The sequence below is a fragment of the Aulonocara sp. 'chitande type north' Nkhata Bay genome, linkage group LG6, assembly GCF_057382095.1.
Source record: "Aulonocara sp. 'chitande type north' Nkhata Bay isolate Kocher_YH1m ecotype deep benthic linkage group LG6, A_spYH_male_GT1.1, whole genome shotgun sequence".
Classification (NCBI taxonomy): Eukaryota; Metazoa; Chordata; class Actinopteri; order Cichliformes; family Cichlidae; genus Aulonocara; species Aulonocara sp. 'chitande type north' Nkhata Bay.
Genome location: NC_141349.1, coordinates 26881849 through 26895957, shown reverse-complemented (window position 1 = coordinate 26895957; position 14109 = coordinate 26881849). Strand labels below are relative to the sequence as shown.

General features: G+C 40.2%; 2 protein-coding genes across 2 annotated transcripts; both read left to right on the top strand.

The window, feature by feature from the left end:
• Positions 1-11: 11 nt before the first annotated feature.
• Positions 12-2431, top strand: exoc1l (exocyst complex component 1 like). Its single transcript, XM_086295959.1, has 3 exons — positions 12-373; positions 600-775; positions 1870-2431. Exons 1-3 carry the CDS (start codon positions 253-255, stop codon positions 2137-2139), a joined length of 567 nt encoding a protein of 188 aa, XP_086152085.1. The 5' UTR covers positions 12-252; the 3' UTR covers positions 2140-2431.
• A 2029-nt stretch (positions 2432-4460) lies between these two features.
• Positions 4461-14070, top strand: smc2 (structural maintenance of chromosomes 2). The gene is made up of 25 exons (XM_086295948.1): positions 4461-4803; positions 5374-5523; positions 5613-5735; positions 5827-5865; positions 5952-6062; positions 6156-6200; positions 6320-6553; positions 6741-6890; positions 6992-7225; positions 7378-7537; positions 7658-7775; positions 9060-9198; positions 9301-9420; positions 9571-9775; positions 9935-10070; positions 10300-10424; positions 10519-10712; positions 10865-11008; positions 11500-11574; positions 11787-11906; positions 12042-12242; positions 12328-12444; positions 13099-13259; positions 13345-13492; positions 13634-14070. The coding sequence occupies exons 1-25, from the start codon at positions 4636-4638 to the stop codon at positions 13808-13810; spliced, it is 3594 nt and encodes a 1197-aa protein (XP_086152074.1). The 5' UTR covers positions 4461-4635; the 3' UTR covers positions 13811-14070.
• The last annotated feature ends 39 nt before the right edge of the window (positions 14071-14109 follow it).

The window sequence follows — 14109 nt, the reverse complement described above, 5'->3', positions numbered from 1 at the left end:
GTAGAGTAAGAGCTTATTTCACACAGAACCAACCCACAAACCCTGCATGCTTTCAGAAGGTCTGGGCACGGGGAGCATCACCACTTCCCTCCCCTCCCGCCACTGCTGGATTCCAGGGTTCTCCAGTGTCACAGTATTTTTGGGGGGGATATCTCATTCCTTTCTTTTGAGTTTCTCTCGCTCTCTTTGGTCCCCCTTCTTGCCGTTGCTGTTTTTTGGGACGCTCCGATTCTTCTCCCCCTCTCTCCAGTGATGTCGTCTCTTCTGAGGGAGGAGATGCAGAGAGTTTTGTTTCGACCTGCAAAAGAGAGACTGGTGGAGTTCATTGAAATTGAAGAGCCATCGCACGGAAGACATTTTTTCTGTGCCTCAGGTAAACAGCTTGATTGTTGACTCAGAAATGTGCGTTTGATTTTTACACAGGAGTAAATATCTTCCTCCTTAAAATGTACATTTTTAATGTGTTTAATAACTTACTTCCTTAAAAGCTGTGTATACCTGCACCACACAGGGTGTGTTAAATCTATAAGGCTGGCTTGCTGATGAAAAGCCCGGTGCTGCAGTGCACCTGTTTGTGATGTTTTTCCATTTTTCCGCAGTTGCAAAAAACAAAGAAGTCCAGCTATGTATAGTGCACTGTCAGATGTCTGTGCCCCTAAAGTCTACATCCAAGAGATCCTTCACCAAACGCTCCTGCATACATGAGTGCTACCGGAGGGCAGAGATCTGGTCCCTGAAAGACCTTACCCTGATTGATGGAAGAAATCCTGACGTGGTAATTAGCCAAATTCTTCTGTAACTTCCATTGTTCTTAACTGGCTAAAATAGAGACAAACTGTCTTTTGGGTAACTGTATGTGGATGGCATTCTTGATGACCACATAGACCGCATAATAATAATTCTGTGGACATTTTGCTTTATCAGTACCTATTAACTAAGTAATTAAAATGTATTTATAAAGTGCATTTAAACACAGTTTTCACCAACCAAACTGGTGCACCAAGTCACTGCACTTTGACCACCACCATAATGTTCTGTTTATGCCACAGCTGCACTAAATTAACAATATTTGTAATTATCCATGTCATTTTTTATGTTTCTGGAATGTTTAATCTACCAGTAAGTACCAAGCTCCTTAATGAAAATGATATTTTTAATGCTAAAATTGCTGTTGTTATTATTATTTTCATCCGTGATTTATATTAAAGCACACTAATTTTTTATTTTATTTTATTAAGATGGCAAATTACAGTGATTGCATTCCTAAACAGAAAAGGTTTAGTGATTGAATGTTATGCAGAAGTCCAGTGTACCGGCATTTTTCAAATATAAAAATGTGAAAACAAATTTTGTGTTTGCTTAATAAATAATAATATAACTTTTAGTTTTAAACACGTTTTTGACAGATTTCTAAAATACTGGTGCTTTCTTGTTTTTATGACAAGTGGTCTAATAAATTTGTTAAGCACTGTATGTATCCCATATACACACAGGGGTGTAAATACATTAAGATAAAATCATAAATGAATTTAAGATAATTCCAAGCTCCTTAGCTGTTAAATTCTAGATGAGTTATGTTATTAAAATCTTTACTCCTGCTCTGGCACCCTCCCGTGACTCATCAGCAATAAATTTGACATTGTTATTTATCTATTTTTCACATTTTAATTAATCGTTTGGAAAATTTCTACAGTTGCTTAAACACATAATGTTTGTGGGCTAACAAGGGACAAGGTAAAGATGAATGGTCTATGGTCATTTGGCTTTAGTTGCCCTATAATAATGTAAGCTTTCTACAGAACAAACACAATAAAAAAAATGCAGTGATTCTTAAAGGTGCTCCATAAATATAATTTTCTTTGGTTTCAGGATGACCCTTGTTTCCTGCTGCACTTCGACGAGGTGCGTACAGTGACGGCCATCAGCTGCTCAGCCAAATATGCTATGGTGCGTGCCCTGGTTGCCCTCAGTGACCGGTACTGTCAAAGGTCACTGAACCTGAGGAACTTTGACTGGCCTTACATCAAGCCCACCGCCTTCTACTCAGACAAAGGGGACTGCGCTGTTCTGTCACAGATATGCTTCTATGCAATCAATTTGGTTTGTCTCTCCATGTGTCATGTGCCTCTGGATGGATAATAAAAGTACGCAGTTGTTGTGAGAGTGCCAGTTAAGGTGGGTGTTTATATTACGAAGTTGTAGCAAATACTGTACGTGTATATTGCTTATATCAGTTAGTGTGAAGCAAATGTAGGCTCGTAGCTTCAGTTAGCTGGGCTTTGAAGAACTCATATTTACAATGAAATATGTTTTGCATTAATGCTCTGCTAAATGTAGCTTCATGGCAAATGCTAGCTATGTGCCATATTTATCATCTAATTTTGTTAACTTTTAATTATATAACCCTGGAAGTTATTATATTATATTCCATGTGCTGAATTTCAAAATAAATGTAGCACAAAAGAAATAAAGCAACTGCAAATTCCTTGCGCTTTTTTCTCCCTTTATCTTCTTAAACACAGGGTACGAATCATGTATTCTGTCCTCTTTATGCAGTGCACAGTACTGTTAACAGCACATGTCACAGGGAGCTGCGCTGCAAAAATCTCATTTAGTTTAATGAACCTTAAAATGTATTTGGTGGATATTTCAGTGTCTGATTCTGATTCCAGTATACTCTATGCCATTTCTAGATAAATAAATGATTAGGTATTTCCTCAATAGATGTATTACTCCAATGATGAGAGGCTTTCAAGCAACATTGGTGTACATGAACTGCTGTGCAAAACTCTTGAGCCACCTCTCATTTCTTTACATTTTGCTGGGAAAATAGATGCAACAAATTTTTAAACATCTGCAAACACGCACAGAAATACAATAAACAGTGAAAAAAAAACGAGTTTGTACAATTCCAGTAAGCCTGAGTTAAGTTAGTTAATACTAAATACTAAGTTAGTATTCTGTATGACCAGCTTTTCTCTTTAACATAGCCTGAATTATCTTTGGAAAACTTGTAATTCCTGTAAGTAGTCTTTAGGAATAGCTCTCTGGGCTTCTTGAAGGACATCCAAAACTCTTCTTTGTATGTTGGCAGCCGGAAGGAAAGGAAATGGAAGGAAAGGCCTTTTCTTCCATTCTCTGTCAAGATGATTCCACACTGCTTCAATAATGTTGAGGGGCAGACTCCAGGGAGGTCGCGCCATAGCTGATAGTGTTCCACTGTATGTTTTTCTATCCAGATATGCTTTTAGTGCATTGGCAGTGTGTTTGAAATGACTGTCATGCTGAAGCCCCTACAAATCAGATGTTTTCAAGATGCCTGCGTGGTGGATCAAACTCTTATGGCACTTTTCTGTGTTAATAAGTCCATTAATTTTGACATGATCACAACACCAGTGGCTGAATTGTAGTCCCAAACCATGACAGAGTCTCTATAATGTTTTACAGATGGCTGTACACGCTGTTGCACCTTTTTCCTGACTTCTTCTCTACATATTAACAATGATTTATTAAAAAAAATTGGTTTCATCACTTCATAAGACCTCTTACCACTGATTTTCAGTCCAGTTCTTATGTAATTTAGCATACCTCAGCGTTTTCTCCGTTTTCCTTCCTTAAGAATTGCTTCTTGAAATTCACCCCTCCACTGAGACCATTTCTGATGAGGGCTCAGCCAGATATCTGGCACACACACACACACACACACACACACACACACACACACACACACACACACGCCAAGACCTGCAAAGGTTTCAGTTAATAGGTGAATCAGAAAATATTACTTCATGCCTGTTCAACTGTGTTATCTTTGGTATTTTATTACAATTACAAGAAGTTCCGGCAGCTTGGAAGCAAAAGATAAAGAAATTAGGGGTGGGTCAAGACTTTTGCACAATAGGTTACATAGGTTAAATAACCGTGGGTGTAATTAGTATTTGAATTCAAGGCTATAACTTCTAGTCAATGCTTTTAGCAAGAGGAGCTACTTTTCGTTATTTAACAGTCATACCTCATAGCGCTTCTAAGTGACAGGTTTTTCAATTTCATTTAATATTTCAGATTTTATATAAAGAAACATTTAATATCTAGCATAATTAAATTATCTTTATTAATTAAAACTATTTTTAGTATAATGCAGTATTTTCTCGACCGGCCAGGTTGACTCGGGACGATTTTACTAAATGCACTTGTACTTCATATCTACAGGTGGCGCCAACAAACACACGCGCGCGCGAGCGCGTGCGTCTAAGAGTTTTAGTTGCCTTGGAAGTTGCCTGACGAAAATAAATATATAGCGCAATAAATATTTAAGAATCGTTGTTTCTTTGATTTTACATTGACGTTTATTTATTTTAAAATTGGATCATTATAATATACTTGTTGTGTGTCTGCATATTTTTAATGTAGTTAGGTTTCTTTGTTTTGTTTCCGGCACACAACGGACGCACGCACTCGCGGCTCAGGGTCTGCACGCCTGCCGCCAAAATTCAAGTTAGAAGAGAGAAGCTGTTTCCCAGTTGTCGGTTGTAAACACGGGGCTAATATTTGGTGCTTTCTGTTTAAGGTGGTGGTTTGTCACCTGGCTGTAACAAATCTTGCCTCCGGAATCAGCTGAGAGAGGAAACCCGAAAGATGTACATCAAGTCTATTATTATCGAAGGATTCAAGTCCTACGCGCAAAGGACGGAGATCAACGGCTTTGACCCACTCTTCAACGCCATCACAGGATTGAACGGCAGCGGCAAGTCCAATATTTTGGACTCGATATGTTTCCTTTTGGGTATTTCAAATCTCACCCATGTAAGTGTGCTGTTGTCCGTAAGCTAGCTTAAAAGCTATCAAATCCAGTGTTCCAGTTGTTTATATTTGATTACTTAAGAGTTTTTGTTGAGTTTGATAATGGCAGTGGTTGTATTCCTCTCAGTAACAAGCGAAAGTCACAAATTGTTATAGTGCTGAAAACTACTGTATTTTGCGAAACAAATTTAAAAATAAAATGAAGTATGAATACAAGAAATACATCTAGTTGTAGTTTCGTAGAAGCTGTCAATAGAGTAAGCATAAGAAGGCATCGACACTTTGAGACTGCGGTCGCTTCATGACTGGAAGTAAATAGCCGTCACGATTTGTTTATAACAATATTGTTCTCTCATAGCAAGTGACAAAAAATAATAAAATAAACATATCCTTTCTGAAAACTGACTCAGGTCAAACTGAACTGCCACAAAAGTGAGAAACAAAATATGAAGAACAACTGTTGAATAATACGAAAGTGCAGTGACCCTGAACTGAGGTTAACTAAGTAAGAAGCATGTGTAGTTGTTTCTCATTCAAAATTTGCATCCTTTTTTGTTTCATCTCACCTGACAGGTGCGAGCCTCCAACCTCCAGGACTTGGTGTACAAGAACGGACAGGGTGGCATCACAAAGGCCACTGTGTCCATTACCTTTGACAACTCCAACAAAAGCCAGAGTCCTCTGGGGTTCGAAACACATGATGAGATCACTGTTACGAGACAGGTGGGGAAAGAAATAAAGGAGGAAACTCTCTGACTTTAGGATTATTATGCAGTCCTTGTATTAACACGCATATACTTTTTTTTTTTTAGGTGGTAATTGGTGGCAGGAACAAGTATCTCATCAATGGAGTCAATGCCAACAACACTCGCGTGCAGGACTTATTCTGCTCTGTTGGTCTTAATGTCAACAACCCACATTTCCTCATCATGCAGGTCAGTCTTGTTTCAGCGGTGTAGTTGTGGTTGTAAATGGATATGATCTGTCACCCCATTCAAAGATTTTCCTTTTGTTTTAATACATTAGGGGAGGATCACCAAAGTTCTGAATATGAAACCACCAGAGGTAAGACAAACACTTTGCCCATTAGGAGGACACTTATTTCCCTCCCTTCTCAGGACTTATAATATTGAATACTTCTCTTCTTTCAGATCCTTGCCATGATCGAGGAAGCAGCAGGTACCAGGATGTATGAATGTAAAAAGATTAGTGCTCAGAAGACCATTGAGAAGAAAGAGGCCAAGCTGAAGGAGATTCAGACTGTATGTTAATTCACTCTGACTGTATCACTATCTATACTTGTTCGTCAGCAAACTGCTGCTGAAGCAAACCATTTGTTGTGTTTGCTCTTTCAGATTTTGGATGAGGAAATCACTCCAACCATGCAGAAACTGCAGGAGGTAGTTTGGCATTAAGATTTGAACCGACTATCTCTCTCCACAGGTTCAACCCGTGAAGCCTGTGTTCTTTTTGTTTTTACTGTTGTAATATCCATTTCTGAACCTTCCTCTGTCCACAGGAACGATCATCATATCTGGAATACCAGAAGCTGATGCGTGAGATCCAGCACTTGTCGCGGCTGTATGTGGCCTGGCTGTTTGTGTGTGCAGAGGAGACCAAGCTGAAGTCAGCAGAGAATCTAAAAGTGATGCAGGACAACATCGCCAAGATGCAAGCCAGCATGGCAGAGAACGAGAGCAAAGTCCAGGAGCTCACAGCCCAGATTCAGGAGCTGCAAAAGAAAAAAGACCAGGTACTTTACACTGGGGAAGAAAGGGAGCGATTTTTCACAATTTGATTTTCTTTTTCTGTAATAGTGGGCAGATTTTTTCAGTACCTTTGTTGAAGTCTTTAAAATAATTTGTATGCTATAGGTCCATCCTCTGTATGTTTTAATCAAACTGCAGCAAAGTAATCCGTATCAATCTGCTTGTCTGTAGGAAGTAAATGGAGTATTAAAGTCTCTTGAGGAGGCTCTAGCTGATGTTCAGCGTGTGGACGCCAAAGCTCAGAGTGCACTTGACTTAAAAAAATCAAATCTCAAAGATGAAACCAAGAAGAGGAAGGAGCTTGTAAAGAACATGGAAGAGGTAATGGATTAATAAAAATCTTGCTATTCTATGACTTGCAAACAAGGGCAATGTGTACATCTGAATCATTTATTCAAACTGTTGTTTTCCTTGATCTGCAGGACAAGAAAATGCTTGTGGTGAAGGAAAAGGAGGTTTCTGTGTTGACCAAGCAGCTTCAGGCTCTGCAGGAGGAGGGAAAGAATGACAGCGCTGCCCTTGAGGCAGCTGAGCAGCATTTCAAAGCTGTGTCTGCAGGTCTTTCTACCAACGAGGATGGAGAGGAAGCCACACTCGCAGGCCAGATGATGGCCTGCAAGAATGACATAAGCAAAGCAGATACAGAGGCCAAGCAGGTGAGTCTTGCTTTTAGAATAAATATTTTTGCAGAAGGCTGATTATGCTTCTGTGACTGGAAAACGTTTTTTTCACTGACCTTATTCCCTGGGTTCTTATTTTATCATGAATTTCCAACCATCTATTTTTTTTCTTCCTTATTTATGCTCAGGCCCAAATGACGCTTAAGCATGCCCAGGCTGAGCTGAAGACCAAACAAGCAGAGGTGAAAAAGATGGACAGTGGCTACAAAAAAGACCAGGACACTCTGAAAGCTGTCAAAAACAGCAGGGAGAAACTAGAGGCTGAGCTAGCCAAGCTCAACTACGAAGGTACTAATTCATGATTATTTATGTATTTGTTTAAACAGGAGTCACATGAACTCACGTATGAGGTGCCTTTTCTGTATAAACCTGTGTACTAACTGGAGGGTTTTTTATGTCCTTCTGCAGATGGGAAGGAAGAAAGTCTGCTGGAAAAAAGAAGGCAGCTGTCCAGAGAGATAACTAAACTTAAAGAGACGCATGAGCGTCTTATGTCACGTTTCCCCAACCTGCGCTTTGATTACAAGTAAGAACTCAGATCTCATCAAATTATACCACATCTAATGTTATAAAGACATTTAATGATTTTCTAATTAGGGAAGTATTAAAAAAAATTAAAAAGGAGCACTGAGAAACTTTCATGTTAAAAATGTAGAGGTGTGTAAATTTATTTATTTATTTATTTTTATAAACTTGTATTCCTTTGCATACTTGGCTGACAGTTCCCTCACCTTTTAGCTTTGTTGTATTGTACCTGTGAAGGGGAGTCTTAGCCATTTGTTAATATATTGATATGATGGCAGATATATATGGGTTTTTATGTGGTGCCAGAGGACACCAGCTAATAAAATGCTAGGACATTTCTTTTCCCTCCTGGGTCCCCACTCTCTGTGGTCAGTTGTTGTTGTTGTTGTTGGTGTGTGTGTGTGTGTGTGTGTGTGTGTGTGTGTGTGTGTGTGTGTGTGTGTGTGTGTGTGTGTGCCCACAGTGCTGAACAGTCCAATGATAATAGTTCTGGAGTGTGTCAACACAACATGTAGTTACATTTCTGGGTCGTAGGGTTTGAAAGCGGTTTGCAGTTATGATGTTGGGATAAAGCCCAAAATTTAATTTATAAGAATAAACGAACAAATGAATCACATCCTCTCTTTTGAAAGGCAGGAAAGAGACACTGTGTGGAAAATTTAAAAATAAAAAAACATAAGAAATATGTATTTCAATAATCTCTTAGCTACCTCAGAATATCTTCGATAATTATAATTTCCAATTATTCCAACTCTGTTAATTGATAACTTCATCAAATTTCTTCAGTATACTTATCTTAAAGACTTTGGCCAAACAAAATATGAAAAAATCAATGCTCGAAAACGGGATTTAAAAAAAATCATTAGAGATTAAATCATTCCTTGAAAAACAGGGTTTATGTGTTTTTAGAGGGAGTGAACACTACTTAATGAACTCAGGTGTGCTAACCTCCTAAGACCTGAACTCTTCCATGGCATGCATTTTTAATTTCTCATTGATATTTGGGCATATTGGGACCCAATGAATGTAAAAACAAAGAAATACCTGATGATTTTTTATTTATTTTTTTACCTGATTTTTGTTTCTAAGAACAATGAGAGCCACATCTGAGGACATTCGTTTTAAATTTTGATAGAACTGTGGCAGTATAATGTCCTTGTAAGTGGATATCAGGCCCTTTAGAGCAAAATTTAGTATTTTGCTCTAGACAACCCAAAATGTGATGTCCACATATGTGGACGCCAGGTCCTAGGAGGTTAATGTTGTTTTTAATGTCCCTCTTTAGGGACCCTGAGCGAGGGTGGGACCGCAGCAAAGTGAAGGGGCTTCTAGCTAACCTGATCACAGTCAGCGACATCTCCTATTCAACAGCGCTGGAGGTCGTGGCAGGAGGACGGCTTTATAACATTGTTGTTGACACAGAGGTAGGTGTGTGTGACCAGTCTGTGTGTTGTTTATTTATTTATTTTCATTCACAGATCAGTGGGATGGCATAACTGAAGTTATTGATTTTTGTTTTTTTGTAGGTGACAGGCAAAAAGTTGCTAGAGAAGGGAGAGCTGCAGCGAAGGTACACCATCATTCCCCTGAACAAGATCTCTGCAAAGACACTTAATGACAGAGTGATCAACGCTGCCAAGAACCTGGTGAGAGAATCTTCTGAGTGTTTGGGTTTGAAAATGTTTGGAGAAGTTGTAAAAGTGCACTTAATTTTTCCCCCCCCCCCCCCCCCCCCCCCGTTTACTGAAACTTACCATTGACTCTTATTGCATTCTTTCTGTCTTATCTTCATCCAGGTTGGAGTGGACAATGTTCACACAGCTCTGTCCTTAGTCGGTTATGAGTCTGACCTACGTAAAGCCATGGAGTATGTGTTTGGCGCCACACTGGTGTGCGACACTCTGGACAATGCCAAAAAAGTGGCTTTCGATAAGCAGGTGATGACCAAGACAGTCACACTCGGTGGAGACATCTTTGACCCACAGGGAACCCTGAGTGGAGGTGAGAGCAAGGAGGACGTGTGTGCTCTGTCATGTGTTATTTATTGGATTTTGTTGCCACTGTTTTATGATGACTTTGAACATTTTACCTGCAGCGATGGTTTTATTTGAACTCACTCAAGCACTCAAAAAGTAAACTGGCTTTTTTTCCTCCTCTCAGGTGCTCGCTCCCAGTCTGCATCAGTTCTGTCCAGCCTGAAGGAGGTGAAGGAGGTTCAGGACAACCTGAATGAAAAGGAGGCCCAACTTCAGGATACTGAACGGCAACTGGCCAGCCTGAAGGGAACCGCTGAGAAGTATGTACATGCAAACACACAAAATATGCCCATGTTTTAACTGTTTACAGCAAAACTCTTAAAAACCTTGTTTTTAAGACTTAATGCACCACAACGCCGTTTAGTATTTAAAAGCAGTGGGAAAAAAACACAACAGAAACACACTGTGATGTAGCTGCCAGCATGTTTTCTCACCTACCCTGGTACATTTCCTTGTTCTTTTCACCACACTTCTCTCTCTCTCTTGCAGGTATCGTCAGCTGAAGCAGCAGTATGAACTGAAGGTGGAGGAAGAACAGATTCTGCAGGCCAAGGTGCAGCAGAGCTCCTTCCACCAGCAGCAAGAGGAGCTGGAGAGGCTGCGCAAAGCAATTGGTCAGAGAAATCAAAATACGTGGGGCAACAAAAAACCATCCAGTCTGCACTTTGTGTTTTCTAACTTGATCAAATGTGCTGTTTGTTAATCCAGAGGAGAGTGAGGAGACGTTGCGTGTTACTAAGGAGGTGCAAAAGCGGGCTGAAGAGAAATACAAGGTGCTGGAGAACAAGATGAAGAATGCTGAAGCTGAGAGGGAGAAGGAGCTGAAAGCTGCCCAGCAGAAACTCAATACAGCCAAGGCCAAAGCCGATGCCTTCAACAAGAAGCTGAAGCAGAAGCAGCAGGTTAAATGAACTTTTGACTGCTTTGAATAATTGCTACAATATACAATAATATATTTTTAATTTTAGCCAGAATTTTAGTCAGCCAGTGTGTGTCTGTCTGTTTTGTGTTTTATTTATTATTTATTTAACTCTTTCTTTGCTCATGTTTGCAGGAGGCTGATGCTGTGGCCCTGGAGCTGGAGGAGCTGCAGAGGGAGCAGGCTGGCTACGAGCAGCAGATTCAGGCTGTAGACGAGGCGATGAAGGCCATCCAGGAGCAGATTGACAGCATGGCTTGCACTGTATCCCAAAACAAGGTATTTGGGCCATTTTGAACATGCAAAGTAGCTCCCAGAAGTCTTTTGGCAAATAGACTTAGATGAGTTTATTACTGCTCCACTCCAGGGGTGGAACTCGTTCACGTGAACTTAAAAAGTGTTATGATTTATCACAATCAATTTGTCTGTGTGGGTTCTCAGTCATCCAGGTCATGACAGTCTTAAGAGCTTGAAAAAGAGGGCGACTGGACTCTCCTTCTTTTGTTAAGCTCTTACGAATCCCAGTCGATTATTAACTCAGATCTTTTAAGTAAAAGTCTGACAACTTTAATTAGGCTGTTACAGGGTTTCCACGTAGTTGTTTTGGTCCTCATTATGAATTATATAGTTTTTCTCTTGTGGATTATTGGGCTGAGCATGTGCCATCTTTCTATGTAAAAAAAACAAAACAAAAAACACCATCAAATGTGATGTTTATAAATTTAAGTATCCAAATGCTTTCCTAATTTATTTTTTCTGTTGTAATGTAGGAGGCAGTGCGTAAAGCCCAGGAGGAGCTGGCCAAACAGAAGGAAGTGATTGTGTCACAAGACAAAGCGCTCAAGGTATATCTATCTATACATCTATATATATTTATTAATTAAATAATGTTACAAGCCTTCCACAGGAGGATTGTTGTTGTAACTGCAACAGTTTCAGTTTCTGACTCAAACATTTTAAAACATTTCACATTCCTCAGCACTGAGAGCTTCACAACTGGTTAGAACTTTCAGATATGACTGATTAACTGAATTGTTTGTCCATCTCAACCCTCCAGACAAAGTCCACTGAGGCCAATAAGCTCAGAGAACAAAACAATGAGGTCCAGCTGAAGATCAAGGAGCTGGAACATAACATCAGCAAACACCGCAAAGACAGCCAGGATGCTGCTGACAAGGTACACGCAAACTCTCATTAGCCCACAGTCCTCCCACTGCAGTAACACTTAATGTTGTCTTGATCCAGAAGATTGGAGTGAGTTTCATCTTTTCTCGTATGACTTGAGCATCATAAACACGTTTCCATCTCTCAGGTGACTCGGATGCTGGAGGAGCACGACTGGATCAATTCAGAGCGCCACTTTTTCGGTCAGCCGAACACTTCTTATGATTTCAAGACCAACAACCCGCGTGAAGCAGGCCAGCGGCTCAAGAAGCTGGAGGAGACCACCAGCAAGCTAGAGAGGAACGTTAACAAGAGGGCTATGAATATGCTGAACGAGGCAGAGGAAAGGGTGAGGAGGGACGAAAAAGTATATTTGTAACTCAAAGGCCTCAGCTACTGTCTGTTCCTCCATGTAACATCATTCCCTTCTGCAGTACAATGATCTGATGAAGAAGAAGAGGATTGTGGAGAACGACAAGGCAAAGATTTTGCAGACCATTGAGGAGCTGGACCAAAAGAAAAACGAGGCTCTTAACGTGGCGTGGCAGAAGGTATACTTCTCAGCACCTTTATTTATTCTTTCTCCTTTACTTATACTTATTGTCACCTTGCTTTGTTTTAAACTTACCATTGCAGGATTTTCAATAAATCTAATATCTGTGGATGTTATAAATCAGTAATGTCAGTGAACAGGACTTATTTTGTGCAGCAGCCACTTCTGCGTCTTTCTCTAACAGGTTTCAGTCACTATGAATATAAAAAGGTGTTAGGATCATAGGCTGTATGAAGAGTGTCACCACCCCATCTTTAAAATGAGGTCAGACAGTGAAACTGTACATATGTTAGGTAATCCTCCTTTCTTACACTCAGGTCATTTTTGTATATTTAGTCATCCTAACATTTTATTCAGTCTGATCCAAAACGGGTGACTGAGCCAAGAATCACATCAGGCTTCTGTAGGTTTTGCCCCCTAGTGGCCATTAAGAAGAAAGCAGGTTGGCTGCCTGTTTTACAGGAGTCACATAGTTTCTTTTTCTGCCTCCATACGACACATATATCATTGCCTCCTTCCTGTCTTGTTGTAGTTTTCTTTGTTTGTTTCTTAGTATCCTGTAGTTGTGGCATTTCAGATACTGGCTTTTGGTTGTTCCTTTTTTGTTTAACTTTAGAATAATTAATTTATTGCCCATTATCTCTCACTGTAGGTAAACAAGGACTTTGGCTCCATCTTCTCCACCCTGTTGCCAGGAGCCACAGCAAAGCTGGCTCCTCCGCAGGGCTGCGGTGTCCTGGAGGGCCTCGAGTTCAAAGTGGCCTTGGGTAACACCTGGAAGGAGAACCTCACAGAGCTCAGTGGTGGGCAAAGGTGAGTAACCTCATTCAGTATGGCCTTTTAGTGTCACTTCGATTGCACCTAAACAATACTGTAAATAAGTTGTGTCTGTTTTCAGATCACTGGTGGCCCTGTCTCTCATCCTGGCCATGCTGCTGTTCAAACCCGCTCCCATCTACATCTTAGATGAAGTGGACGCTGCTCTGGATCTGTCTCACACACAAAATATTGGGCAGATGCTGCGGACGCATTTTAGACACTCTCAGGTAAGTTAAAGCATGAAGGTTTTCACTTTATTTCGCAGAATACACTTCCTGTCGTGAAATACCGTAAACCATTATTCCTCTTTTAAACCAAGTTAATGGGTAAAGTTTTTCCAAACCTTGTAATTTTTATTGTCTTTGCAGTTTGTGGTCGTGTCGCTAAAGGACGGCATGTTCACAAACGCCAACGTCCTATTCAAGACGAAGTTTGTCGACGGCATGTCCACAGTGACGCGGACCGCGCTCAGCCAGAGCGACCCCAAGAAAATCCAAGAAAAGCCATCACAGAAAGAGAAGAGGAGCAAACAGCTCATCAGCTAATCATTGCACTGAAATTTCATCGCACATTATGTCATCTAAAAACCTTGTAACATAACCTAAGGAGGTATCGGTTAATAAGAGTTTTCTCTTTATCTCATGTGTTCTTCTTTGTTTACATCTTTGCATTTCAAACAATAACGAGCTTTATTTTGTCTGAACTGTCCTTATTTATCCTTTCTCTTTTGTGGTTCACGTTCCCCTGCTTCCTGTCATCTGATTTATGTGCAGTTTATATTTTAGTAAATAAAGGAATAAATGCATTTTTGTCTGGTCTTGTTAGTTCTCCCATTGAAAGGGGG